Source organism: Coregonus lavaretus, assembly GCF_964263955.1.
Source record: "Coregonus lavaretus genome assembly, contig: HAP1_SCAFFOLD_298, whole genome shotgun sequence".
NCBI classification, from domain to species: Eukaryota; Metazoa; Chordata; class Actinopteri; order Salmoniformes; family Salmonidae; genus Coregonus; species Coregonus lavaretus.
The window spans coordinates 49,644-64,185 of record NW_028157548.1 but is presented as its reverse complement, the minus strand read 5'-3'; the positions used below and the strand labels follow the sequence as shown (position 1 = coordinate 64,185).

The window sequence follows — 14,542 nt, the reverse complement described above, 5'->3', positions numbered from 1 at the left end:
ATGTAAAGAAAAAGTATTTAATAAGATTATTTCATTCATTCATGTGTAATTTTAGTGTTCCCTTTATTTTTTTGAGCAGTGTATATAGATGAATGGAGTTTTACATTTCTATATTCTAACTTTGAAACCTCTCACATTTTATTTGCTATATATGATTTGGATATATAAATGAATTTGATTGAATTTGAATATAATCTGTCGATGTGCCTTTGTGCAAGGCACTGAACCCTAACTGCTCCTGTAAGTCGCCCTGGATAAGAACGTCTGAACCCTAACTGCTCCTGTAAGTCGCCCTGGATAAGAACGTCTGAACCCTAACTGCTCCTGTAAGTCGCCCTGGATAAGAACGTCTGAACCCTAACTGCTCCTGTAAGTCGCCCTGGATAAGAACGTCTGAACCCTAACTGCTCCTGTAAGTCGCCCTGGATAAGAACGTCTGAACCCTAACTGCTCCTGTAAGTCGCCCTGGATAAGAACGTCTGAACCCTAACTGCTCCTGTAAGTCGCCCTGGATAAGAACGTCTGAACCCTAACTGCTCCTGTAAGTCGCCCTGGATAAGAACGTCTGAACCCTAACTGCTCCTGTAAGTCGCCCTGGATAAGAACGTCTGCTAAATGACTCAAATGTAAATATATGATTTGGATATTGCAAAATTAATTTGATTATGATTTGAATATTGCAATATTTTAATTACTAAATGGATTCATATAATGTGCATTTTCTTTTTTCTAACCTTGAAACCTCTTGAATTTAGTTGTTTCAATGAGTTAATTTGTGTACTAGTCTTCAAGCTAAAGGTGTATGACATTTTTTTTGATGACATTGATTTGATAACATTGATAAGTTGTTGACATGAAAAAACATTCACCACATTTTACATTTTAGTCATTTTAGCAGACGCTCTTATCCAGAGCGACTTACAGTTAGTGAGTGCATACATTTTCATACTGCCCCCCCCCCCGTGGAAATCGAACCCACAACCCTGGGGTTGCAAACGCCATGCTCTACCAACTGAGCTACACCGGGAATGTTCCCATCAGTATTATTCGACCATGTCAGAGAAAACACAGGTGCTGATTGTTAAAAGGATTTGATTCATGCAACAGATTGTTGTCTGAATATAAATATTATGTTGAATGCCACTATTTAATGTTTATTATAAACACATTATTAATGTTAGTTCTACATGTACATTTAAGGGTCGACCTCTTCTGGTTGTAATTGTCTAAGTCCCTCTTTGTGGCACCTGACCACATGACTGGGCAGTAGTCCAGGTGCGACAAAACCAGGGGCCTGTAGGACCTACCTTGTTGATAGTGCTGTTAAGAAGGCAGAGCAGCGCTTTATTATGGACAGACCTCTCCCTATTTTAGCTACTATTGCATCAATATGTTTTGACCATAAGTTTACAATCCAGGGTTACTCCAAGCAGTTTGGTTTCCTCAACTTGCTCAATTTCCACATGATTCATTACAAGATTTAGTTGAGGTTTAGTGAATGATTTGTCCCAAATACAATGCTTTTAGTTTTTGTAATATTTAGGACTAACTTATTCCTTGCCACCCATTCTGAAACTGACTTCAGCTGTTTGTTAAGTGTTGCAGTCATTTCAGTCGCTGTAGTAGCTGACATGTACAGTGAGGGGAAAAAAGTATTTGATCCCCTGCTGATTTTGTACGTTTGCCCACTGACAAAGACATGATCAGTCTATAATTTTAATGGTAGGTTTACAAAATCAGCAGGGGATCAAATACCTTTTCCCTCACTGTATAGTGTTGAGTCATCCGCATACATAGACACACTGGCTTTACTCAGAGCCAGTGCAAGGTCATTAGTAAATATTGAAAAAGTAAGGGGCCTAGACAGCTGCCCTGGGGAATTCCTGACTCTACCTGGATTATGTTGGAGAGGCTTCCATTAAAGAACACCCTCTGTGTTCTGTTAGACAGGTAACTCTCAATCCACAGTATAACATATACATTTCTTTCAGCAGCATACTATGATCGATAATGTCACAAGCTGCCCTGAAGTGTAACAAAACAGCCCCCACAATCTTTTTATTATCAATTTCTCTCAGCCAATCATCAGTCATTTGTGTAAGTGCTTGTTGAATGTCTTTCCCTATAAGCGTGCTGAAAGTCTGTTGTCAATTTGTTTACTGTAAAATAGCATTGTATCTGGTCAAACACCATTTTTTCCTAAAGTTTACTAAGGGTTGGTAACAGGCTGATTGGTCGGCTATTTGAGGCAGTAAAGGAGGCTTTAATATTCTTAGGTAGCGGAATGATTTTTGCTTCCCTCCAGGCCTGAGAGCACACACTTTTTTGTAAGCTTACATTGAAGAGATGGCAAATAGGAGTGGCAATATCGTCCGCTATTATCCTCAGTAATTTTCCATCCAAGTTGTCAGAGCCCGGTGGCTTGTCATTGTTGATAGACAACAATAATTTTGTCACCTCTTCCTCACTAACTTTACGGAATTCAAAATTACAATGCTTGTCTTTCATAATTTGATCAGTTATACTGGGATGTGTAGTGTCAGCGTTTGTTGCTGGCATGTCATGCCTAAATTTGCTAATCTTGCCAATGAAAAAAATCATTAAAGTAGTTGGCAATATCAGTGGGTTTTGTGATGAATGAGCCATCTGATTCAATGAATGATGGAGCGCAGAGTTTGCCTTTTTGCCCAAAATGTCATTTAAGGCGCTCCAAACCTGTTTTAATATCATTCTTTATGTCATTTATCTTTGTTTCATGGTGTAGTTTCTTCTTCTTTTTGTTTTGTTTAGTCACATGATTACTTAATTTGCAGTAGGTTTGCCAATCAGTGTGGCTGCCAGACTTATTTGCCATACCTTTTGCCTCATCCCTCTCAACCATACAATTTTTCAATTCCTCATCAATCCACAGGGATTGAACAGTTTTTACAGTCCTTTTCTTAATAGGTGCATGCTTATTAGTAACTGGAATAAGCAATTTCATAAATGTGTCAAGTGCAGCGTCAGATTGCTCTTCATCACTCACCACAGACCAACAAATATGATTTACATCAACAACATAAGAATCACTACAGAAACGTACCATTTCTTCATCAATCCACGGGGATTTAACAGTTCTTACAGTCCTTTTCTTAAAGTAGTATGGTCCTACTAGCTTCACTCCACACGCGGGTGTCTTTGCCTGTGGATCTTCTCTTGACCTCACAGGGTGGGGTCAACTCCCACTGCACGTTGTAGGCCTGGATGATATTTTCTGGTGATTGGGCCTCCCTGACTGGGTGCTCCCTGATTGGGCCTCCCTGTCTTCCTACCCTGAGCTAAGTTAGCAGTGGCGCCCTGAGCTCCACTTTATCAACCGGGTGTCGTGTATTGAGATTATGACTATTTTGAAGGAACAAGGAATGTTGTTTAGGTTAGTATCAGAAGGCAATGTTTTAGGTGTAATACCACATACCACAGACAGGTGGGTTGTAGACAGGGGAGACTGGTGATTGGCCAGAAGAGGGGGCATCATTGTTTATAAATAGGGGGGAAAATGACGGAGAGGTTAGAGCAAGCAGCCATTCTGAGGCGTCTCTCCGGGTGTCATGTCACCTGTTACTCATGCTGAAGCTTGTGATCTGAATAAACCTTATGATCGACGTTCAGTATGAGCAGACTCTTTAATTAATGGTAACACCTACGATTGACGTATACTACAAATGGAGGCTCCGCTGAGATATTGATTGCATCGTTATTGGTCCCTTTCCTGGATTTGCGAGTTGACTACTGTTCAAGCCGGCTAAAGGTGAGATTATTCACAAACTTTGGACACTAGTCATTTCGTTGATTGGGGAGAGGGCTTTGACGGTGCACAGTTAAAAGTACTTGGGTCGTTATTGAGGTATGGTGTTGCTGTTAACTGGGAGTCTGAACGAAAATATTTTAAATTTGGTTGATGTGTAAACGCTGTTTACAACAATGGATTGTACAAATGGATTGGTAGAGAATATATGTTGGGAGATATCTGCATAATTAGGGCACCGGGAATACGGAAAAGACCTCGAAACGAGGCGACTTGTAATAATAATTATTATTATTATTAAGTGGGCTACAAATCCTGGGCTTAGTTAGACTGAATCAGGTTGATTTCTTAAGCGGGAATTATGAAGTGAATTGGTGTATTTATGTTATACTCCGCCTCTGGTCGACGGGAAATTGGTTTGGGGATAACCGCTTGATATGAGATTCATCTTTCAAGGCAACAAAAAGTTAGACGGGGAGAGAATTGGACGATTATTTATTTGGCCACGGTGCAGGATATTGATTTGTGTAGTAGGCCGCTGTTGGCTAGAGGCTGAAGCTAAGGCTGGATTGTTTCAGGCCACGTGGTGCCTCGTTGCTAAGGCTTGATTGTATGGTTCGGGTCACGTGGTACATCGTGGCGAAATGCTAAATGCTAAGGCTTGAGGCTAAAGGCTAATTTTTGTAAGGCTAAAGTGTGAATCATGTTACATCATGGTGGATGCTAGTGCTAATTGTGTTTTGTGTCACGATGTACCGTAGGCTAAGCTAACTGCTAAGGTTGAATGCTAATTGTGTTGCGTGCTACATGCTAACGGATATCCTTAGAGATTCCATTGCGATGGGTTAAAGTCTCTTAAACTTGTCACTGTCTGTAAGTCAGGTTGTATGTTTTGTGAGCGCTGTTAAATGTTGTTTGACTATAAGGGGGAAATGGGAAGTTACAGCTGGCTGTTATTCTTTCTGTTTGGGGAGAGAGAAGAGAGAATCTTTCTTCCACGGTGAAAAGTATTTTTGAATGGTTATGCGCATGCGTTTAATTTTGCGACACTACACTATAGAAAGGGGAGTTTATGACACGAGATTAGGACACGTTTTGGTTTACGGCACTAAATCTACGACATGCGGTCGACGAAACAAAATGGTGGCGTTAGTAAATGTATGGGGATGCGTTTAATTTTAAAATGATATTTGCGCATGCGTGGGATTCTGCAAAACAACACATGGGGGCTGCAGGGAGACGGAGAAACACACAGACAGAGAGATTTTAGCACGAGTATTCTAGTTTAAAGATTGGTTAAAGATGAAACTTGTTTTGTAGCCTATTGAATTTATAAATTAGATATATGGTAGCGGATTATAATACATTTAATTAAATAATTAAATAACGGATTAAAATAAAATAAAAAGGTTTTTGGGCGATCTATAATTAGTCCTGAGTTAAAGTCTTACAGTGAATCATGTAGAACAAACGAATATTGAATGGTTGGAAATACTCAGTGACTGTATTAACGACTAAAATGTTATGTTGTGTCTTTGTTCTTCTGTCATATGAGAGGAACGCTAAGTGAGAGGAGCGAGGAGATACAGGAAGTGATCACGTCACGTGGCAGAGGATCAAGTCAAAAAAGGTTTTGGTACTGATTATGGTTACAAAATCTTTCCCTAACAGGATATGTGATGTTATGACGATTTTACAAGGGGCTTGGCAAATTCTATTTCAATAAAAGTTACATTTTGGAGGCTATGTGCATCACTGGGCTGGATTGCAGTTCGATTGGAAATCAGGTACTGACATTATTCTTTAAATTTATGATAATTAGGGGTTATAGAGCAAGGGGTTAAAGGCTTTGTTTATGGTTATTGTAGTCTGAAGATGACTAACTTGCATTTACTGGCAGTTGATGGGCTGTGGTAAGATACTCAACACTAATTGATAAGGTGGTGACATAGGATATAGGAATAAAAATTGGTTTTAATTATTCAGGATTTTTAATTGACTTATTTGGATTTATTTGGAGTTGTTAGGTTATATTAAGAATTACAGGGGGAAGCCTATATAACTTAAATAGTCTAAAATAGGATAGTTCACAATAAAGGAATATAAAGGGCTTGGTATAGGGGAAAATTGATTAAAATAGTCATTTTTTAATCAAAGTAATCAAAGTAGGGTTAGAGTAGTGTTAGGAGAGACTAATGGCAGAAGTTAGTACACCTTTCTCACATACGGATTCAGCAGAAAGACATCATCCAGCAGGGTGATTATGGCATCAGAGATGAAGACGAATACGAGCAGAAACAACGATGAAGATGAATCCAGAAGACGGAAGAAAACCGAGATGTTTGGGAACTTAAGGAGAAGAGGATGATGATGATGAGAGGTCATGCATGGGAGATGACTCTGTGATCAGAAGGAAGTGGCAAGAGAGGAAAGAAGGATACTGGAGACTTGATCTCTGATGAAAGTTGAACGAAGAAGGAGACAAGATATTCGAGTTCTGATGAAGAAAAGTAAGAAGATGATATTTCAAGGACAGAACTTAGAAGATAACCTTTTGAAGAATACTGATAGGTCCACAACGAGAAGAACCGGACGAAGAAAACTCTATCAAATACAACTTATAACTGGTGGTGGAGAAGAAGAAAAGAAGTGTTGGTTATGAAGAATCAGAGTGAATCAAATCAACAATCACTGTTACAGCTTTAACTGAACAATATCAAAGGCAATTGTACCAACCAAGGGGGGACCAGATGTTCCATATCGACTGTCAGTTTCTGGACAGACACAGAATTGGAGAAGAAGAAACAGAGGAAGATCAACGAGCAAGTGAAGATCACCGGTGCTTCAGGTGAACACTAAATATTCTAGAGTGCCGAGAATATCCGGAAGGGGTGCATTGCTGAGAGCCTCGATTAGAGAAGAAGAGAAAATAGCTAACAGTTGAAACCACCGGCCATTAGAAGTGATAGTGAATAGGGGAAAACTTATCTGTGTTCAGCCTAAAGAGGTTAAACATCTCACTAATTGATAACTAATTAGGATAGGGATTTGAGGTAGTACTTACTCTTAAAGTACTAATATTAGAAGATACTGTTATTGTAGTGTTGGGAAGAGAATTGAAGCGTACAATAAAGATGTACACTAGACGACTGACTGTCTGGTAGCATATTTTAAAAAGTAGGGTTTTTGGGGAATCATTTGCTTAAAAGATAAATATCATAGGAAGGATGATAATGTATTAGATTACCTGTTAGACAATCTGTCTGGGAAAATAAACTTAATAGAGTGACTGTTATTCTGGGTTACATCCTGACACAAAGAGATTTGAGGTTAGGCTAAAAGGTGTTTAGTCGGTTTTGCCAAGTCTGTGTGTAATGAGTCAGAAGCAGGTGGGGAACTTTCCCAATCACATATTCCAAAAATTTGGTGGTAAGAGATTTTGTCAATAGATCAGGGGAAAAGGTTTTAACTGTTATGAGAGAATAGATTAGATTAAAATAAGTTAGGGGTAGGCTAGGTTGAAGGGACTCTGAGACAGTAAGCTAAGTTTCAAAGTTAGTAGTAAGACAGAGAGAGAACAGTGAGGAAGGACATTTTAAAGTTTAGTGGGAAGATATGGTAGGAGTTTAAATCGGTTAGGAGCAGATGCATTGAGAAAGTATGTGTTGCTGAATGATTTGAGGGTGATTGAGTATCTATATTTACAGTTTCCAGCAGGGAGATCAATGTCATTATAGGTGTATTTTGTGTAATCAAAAGTTTAAAGTTTAGAGGTAGAACTGAAAGGGGGAAAAAGTGACACTAGGGGTGATGGATGGAAGTACAAGGAAGGAGTTCAAAGTCTTGGGGGAAAACTAGGAGTAAATAAGGACATTAACACTTCAGTCTATTAGAACAACAGGGAGAAGCAATTTAACTCTTTCAACATTGATAGTTATTAAAGCCATAAATATAGCGCATTTGATTAAGGGTCCAGCATCAATTATAGGGGGAAAATACTGGTATGAGGGTTAGGAGAATAATAATTATAATATGCCATTTAGGATGATGACGTTTCTTTCACAGAGAGAGAGAGAGAGAGATAATTAGGGAGGATAAGTATGGTTAGCAGGATCAGAAGTAGGAGCTGTTGCACCTACTCAAATAAGGGATTATTTTGCGTAAGGTTACAGATAAAGATCAGGGAGAATATGTGTATTTATCTAGTGAAAGCATAGAAATGTGTTCCGGTTAAGAATGATTGGTTAAAGGGCTATGTAATTCATAAAGGAACGCTTATAATGGAAGATTTGAAGTCTGTAGAAGTTTTCACAGTCATTGAGGGAGTTCAGGAGGAGTAGAACTGAATGGACAGTAGTCACTGCAACAGCAGATAATACACAGAGGATAATGGGAAATTTTGCACTAGAAGTAATTAGGGTTGATACAGCAGCTAAATCAACTACTTTAAGGGTAACTTTGGAAGGGATTAATGATACTATGGCAATAGCAAATATAGGAGTATGATACTGACAACAATTGTTCTGAAATTAAAGAGGTAGCAAGAGGGACTCAGGAGGTTATGGTACGAATGGGGTTAAAATAGAGCAGATAGAAACAATATAGATTAATCTGAAATGGAGAATAGAGATTCATCATGGAAGCTGCAGGATGAGGTCTTTTGATTTTGATGACGGAGGGGGGGGGCATCTGATCAGTGCTGCTCGTTCCTCTGTTGTGGAAATTAGAGATAGATTAACTCATTCTGTAAGAGTCAGTGAGGAATCTTGAGGGTCCATGTCTGTTGAGAATTCCATCCCGGACCTGTTAGACGGTTGCGCAGCCTCTGTCGGGTGTGGGTCAGTCTTGAGCTTTGTCATGACTGTGGAATTGGCAACAGTCATTGACAGATAAAATAATGTTGTTGTCAAAACAGTAGGGTTTAAGTGTTCTTGGGTGAAGGGATTACCCTATGAGCATTGGTTAGAGGGAAAGTAAAATCAGGTAATTGCAAACTCTGAAGTATTCAGGTGAAATATTGAGGGATAAAAGTTGTTTTTGCTCTAATAAAACATATGAGGTAAGGGGTATGTTTATGGGAAGATCAGTGTGATAAATTTGGATAAGCATGACCTTAAGGGTAGTAATGACAAATAATAGGTTACTTTTTATATATCAGGTAGTAAGAAGAGCAGGACTATATTCTTACCCTATGGGGGATAGGATGTTGTTACAGGTCAACGTTGAAGCTTCCATAGGAGGTTTTACCATTATAAGAGGGATAGCATTGGACACAGCTAAATCTAGGGTTAAAAGGGTGACATTGCATTTACATTTTGGTCATTTAGCAGACACATGGCGACATGTCATAGTCTTCAAGCCTATCATTGAAGAATAAGTTTAAGGGAGAAGGGGGGACTTCATTCATGGTATGGTGTAACATTTGGGAAGATAATATTGATAAATATTAGTGTATTACTGTGAGTCCAGATAGTTCAGATAATATCACTGGGGTTATAGATGCATTATAAGGGAAGCATTTGAAAGGATTTGGTTGCAAGATCAATTAGGTCAGTAGGGGCAGTGATGGGTCAGATTCTAGTAGTTTAAGCTTTGATAACACTGTGTGATGTTTGTACTGACTTTTGAGAAAGTTATGAGATTGAGATAGGTTGGAGAAGTGGTGCCTGGAGACAACACTCAGATGCCGGTGTGGACTGTTCCTGATCTGGATAAAGATGGACAAGTGGAACTGAGGGATAAATATCATTTTGGATTATTTTATGATTTTTCAAATTGGTTTTTCAATATTAGTATGATTTTTAGTGTGATTTATGAATCAAAGGGGAGAATGGATAATGTTATTCATGCATCATTTATGTATCATTTTTTAAATTCTTAGGTGAAATGGAGGTTTAATTTGAAAGTGGTTGTTTTGCAAAGGATACTGTTTGGTCGTTTATTTTCTTGTCATTCCAGAAGCATGTGGGAGAACATGTGGAGATTGGAATACTCAAACAAAGACAATATGACTGGAGGAGAGGAAACAAGGATGGTGTGGCTGATTCCATCATCAACAAGTCCATTGGAAGAGGACACTACAGGAAGAGGAAGTGTAGTGGACTACATTCCAGTGTCTGCAATGAAATATAGACATGTGTAATACATAATTGTGTCATATTCTTAGGTATTGATTTTAGTAGAATTATGTTTGATGTTATTGAATGCAGATGAGGATCGTAGATGCTTTTGTTTATTTCGATGGGGTTAGGGACAGAAGGTTTAAGCAGGGAGAGATTCCCTTTCAGGTCCTATGGGTTGACCAGCCTGAGAGTGGATATTTATGGATAGGATTTTGTTTACATGGGTATTTAATTACATCATAGTTTCAAATGCATTTACATGAGTTATGAGGTTATCTGGAGTACCGACGGTGGTTGCCTGGGGCAGAGGGACGGTGAGAGAATTTTACTGTCTTGATTGATATGGATGGATGGCTGCTGGACAGTTTTTCGCTCTCACACTCCATAGAGATTTATTCATAATTCATAGTAATGTGTTCATACTTCATAAACAGTTGTTCATATGTCATAGTAATGTATTTACACTCCATAGAGATTTCTTCATGGGTCATAGTAATGTATTCACACTTCATAAACAGGTATTTCATAGAAAGGTATTTACACTCAAGAGGAGAATGGGTTTGGTTTAATGTTAAAGATACTCAATGAGATAAATGGTTACTAGTCATAATCCTATTCTGTTTGGTTTCGAGACGTTTAGTTCGTCTCGAAGGGGGGAATATGTCGTGTATTGAGATTATGACTATTTTGAAGGAACAAGGAATGTTGTTTAGGTTAGTATCAGAAGGCAATGTTTTAGGTGTAATACCACATACCACAGACAGGTGGGTTGTAGACAGGGGAGACTGGTGATTGGCCAGAAGAGGGGGCATCATTGTTTATAAATAGGGGGGAAAATGACGGAGAGGTTAGAGCAAGCAGCCATTCTGAGGCGTCTCTCCGGGTGTCATGTCACCTGTTACTCATGCTGAAGCTTGTGATCTGAATAAACCTTATGATCGACGTTCAGTATGAGCAGACTCTTTAATTAATGGTAACACCTACGATTGACGTATACTACACGGGTTCTAGGGTTCTAACCCCTCTTGGTCTATCCCTGGTTCTAGGGTTCTAACCCCTCTTGGTCTATCCCTGGTTCTAGGGTTCTAGCCCCTCTTGGTCTATCCCTGGTTCTAGGGTTCTAGCCCCTCTTGGTCTATCCCTGGTTCTAGGGTTCTAGCCCCTCTTGGTCTATCCCTGGTTCTAGGGTTCTAGCCCCTCTTGGTCTATCCCTGGTTCTAGGGTTCTAGCCCCTCTTGGTCTATCCCTGGTTCTAGGGTTCTAACCCCTCTTGGTCTATCCCGGGTTCTAGGGTTCTAACCCCTCTTGGTCTATCCCTGGTTCTAGGGTTCTAACCCCTCTTGGTCTATCCCTGGTTCTAGGGTTCTAACCCCTCTTGGTCCAGAACAAATTCAAGGAAACGTACAGTATTATACAGAGCCATGAGTGCATGGAACTCCCTTCCATTTCATATAGCGCAAGTGAACAGCAAACCTGGTTTCAAAAAAACAAATGTGTCGACAAACCCAAGTAAGACTAGCTGTCGCCATAATATTACAATATTAACCCTCCAGCTAGTGCACCCGCTACAGTTAAAAACACATCTCCCTTAACCAGTCCCAACCAGTCCCAACCGACTGTTACTCCTTCTACAACCTTTTCTACAATCTCCTTCTACAACCTTTTCTACAATCTCATTAATCTCTTGAACCTTTTCTTCGATGCCTCTGTAGTTTGTAACTCTCACCAGAGGGAGGTGTTTAGTCCCAGGGTCCTTAGCTTAGTGATGAGCTTTGAGGGCACTATGGTGTTGAACGCTGAGCTGTAGTCAATGAACAGCATTCTCAAATAGGTGTTCCTTTTTGTCCAGGTGGGAAAGGACAGTGTGGAGTGCGATAGAGATTCCGTCATCTGTGGATCTGTTGGGGCGGTATGCGAATTGGAGTGGGTCTAGGGTTTCTGGGATGATGGTGTTAATGTGAGCCATGACCAGCCTTTCAAAGCACTTCAGTGCTACGGATTGGTAGTCATTTAGGCAGGTTACCTTGGTGTTCTTGGGCACAGGGACTATGGTGGTCTGCGTGAAATATGTAGGTATTACAGACTCGGTCAAGGACAGCTTGAAAATGTCAGTGAAGATACTTACCAGTTGATCAGCGCATGCTCTGAGTACACGTCCTGGTGATCCGTCTGGCCCTGCGGCCTTGTGAATGTTGACCTGTTTAAAGGTCTTACTCACATCGGCTACGGAGAACGTGATCACACAGTCGTCCGGAACAGCTGGTGCTCTCATGATGATTCAGTGTTGCTTGCCTCGAAGTGCGCATTGAAGTAATTTAGCTCGTCTGGTAGGCTCATGTCACTGGGCAGCTCGCGGCTGGGCTTCCCTTTGTAGTCCGTAATAGTTTGCAAGCCCTGCCACATCCGACGAGCGTCAGAGCCGGTGTAGTACGATTCAATCTTAGTCCTGTATTGACTCTTTGCCTGTTTGATGATTCGTCAGAGGGCATAGAGGGATTTCTTTTAAGCGTCCGTGTTAGAGTCCCGCTCCTTGAAAGCGGCAGCTCTACCCTTTTAGCTCAGTGCGGATGTTGCCTGTAATCCATGGCTTCTGGTTGGGTTATTTAAGTACATTCGCTGTGGGGACAACGTCATCGATGCACTTATTGATGAAGCCGGTGACTGATTAAACCTCATAGGAAGACAGTTTAATCATGTGGAGCTTTCATTCAGGTTTCTCTGTTTAACCAAATACTTTGTTTGTCTTTGGCAGGAGAGGGACCAGACTCTCACTCTGACAGCGGGAAGAGTCCTTCAGGGGAACCAGACCCAGAGACATCCAAACTAGTGAGACGACATCACTGTTCTCAGTGTGGAAAGAGTTTTACCCTGTTAGGGAACCTGAAAAGGCATGAGAGAACACACACAGGAGAGAAGTGTTTCCAATGTTCCCAGTGTGGAAAGAGTTTTACACGGTTAGGGAACCTGAATATGCATGACAGAACACACACAGGAGAGAAACCTTTCAAATGCTCCCAGTGTGGAAAGGGTTTTACAGGGTTAGGGCATCTGAAGGAACACAAAAGAATACACACAGGAGAGAAACCTTTCCAATGCTCCCAGTGTGGAAAGGGTTTTACCTTGTTAGGCAACCTGAATATGCATGAAAGAACACACACAGGAGAGAAGCCTTTCCGATGCGCCCTGTGTGGAAAGGGTTTTACACAGTTAGGGAACCTGAAGGAGCATGAAAGGACACACAGAGGGGAGACATCTTACCATTGCTCTCTGTGTGGAAAGGATTTTGCCAAGTTAGGGACTCTAAAGGAACATAAAAGAATACACACAGGAGAGAAGCCTTTCCAATGCTCCCAGTGTGGAAAGAGTTTTACACGGTTAGGGCATCTGAAGGAACACAAAAGTATACACACAGGAGAGAAACCTTTCCAATGCTCCCAGTGTGGAAAGGGTTTGACACGGTTAGGGAACCTGAAAAGGCATGAGAGAATACACACAGGAGAGTGAATACATAGGCTTTCCAATGCGCCCAGTGTGTAGCAGGAACCGGTTCAGAGAACAGAAGCAAAAACTGGTAAAGAACCAAACATTTTGAGGAACAGAAACAGAACCGGGAAAGAAAATGATCTCTACTGTTCCGGAACAGAACCGTTCTTTTAATAGCATTGGAAATGGTTAACTTTCTTTTAAAGTAAACTGCCCAGTGAAAATCGCACTTTAAAAGTTAATATTCTCTTAACTCATATTAAAATGTTATATAGCGCTAGATGCTTATTTTGATACTATCTGTTTGTTTGACTGACTCACTGAATAAGAAATTGCCTTAAATACAGATCTGTAGTAGATGTTAAGCTTTTTAAAATTCTCACTCATTAAAAATCTTAACTAATCAAACAACTCTTGCTTCTCTTTGTACGTCTCAATACAATATTGTTAGCTATTTAGCTAAATAAATGAAAAATAACCTTTTGGTCCGGAAAGAAAAGTCTCTTCCGTCAACTTCCGGGTCAGTAGCTTCAACCCAACATCACACACACACACACACACACACACACATATACACACACACACGCTAAGTATAGCCCATATTAAGATATGTAGCCTTAGAAATAAGGTTCATGAAATCATTAACTTGCTAACATCGGATAACATTCATATACTGGCCATCTCTGAAACTCACTTAGATAATTCCTTTCATGATACAGCAGTAGCAATACAAGGATATAACATCTACAGAAAAGACAGGAATGCCTGTAGGGGAGGTGTTGCTGTATACGGTCAGAGCCATATTCCTGTAAAGCTTAGAGAGGATCTCATGTCAAATGTTGTTAGTATTGTGGTTGCAAGGTCACCTGCCTCATCTAAAGCCTCTTCTTTTGGGGTGCTGCTATAGGGCCACCAAGAGCTAACAGTCAGTATTTGGATCATGTGTGTGCAATGCTTGGATAGTGCGTGTGATGTTAACAGAGAGGTCTATTTTTCTGGGTGACCCTGAACATTGACTGGTTAGAAACTAGTTGTCCTCTCAAGAGGAAGCTTCTAACTGTGACTAATGCCTGTAATATGAACCAGGTTATCACTCAACCAACTACATTTTACATTTTAGTCATTTAGCAGACGCTCTTATCCAGAGCGACTT

General features: G+C 40.3%; 1 protein-coding gene across 2 annotated transcripts in view; it reads left to right on the top strand.

Annotated features, from left to right (window-relative positions):
- LOC311125283 (uncharacterized protein) overlaps positions 1-13,794 on the top strand; it is a 36,618-nt gene extending 22,824 nt beyond the window's left edge. For both annotated transcript variants that reach the window (XM_084199330.1, XM_084199329.1), the window contains one exon: positions 12,659-13,794. In XM_084199330.1, coding sequence (XP_084055456.1) covers positions 12,659-13,410 — 752 coding nt within the window. In that variant the 3' untranslated portion in view covers positions 13,411-13,794. The remainder of the gene's footprint in view (positions 1-12,658) is intronic.
- Positions 13,795-14,542: the final 748 nt, after the last annotated feature.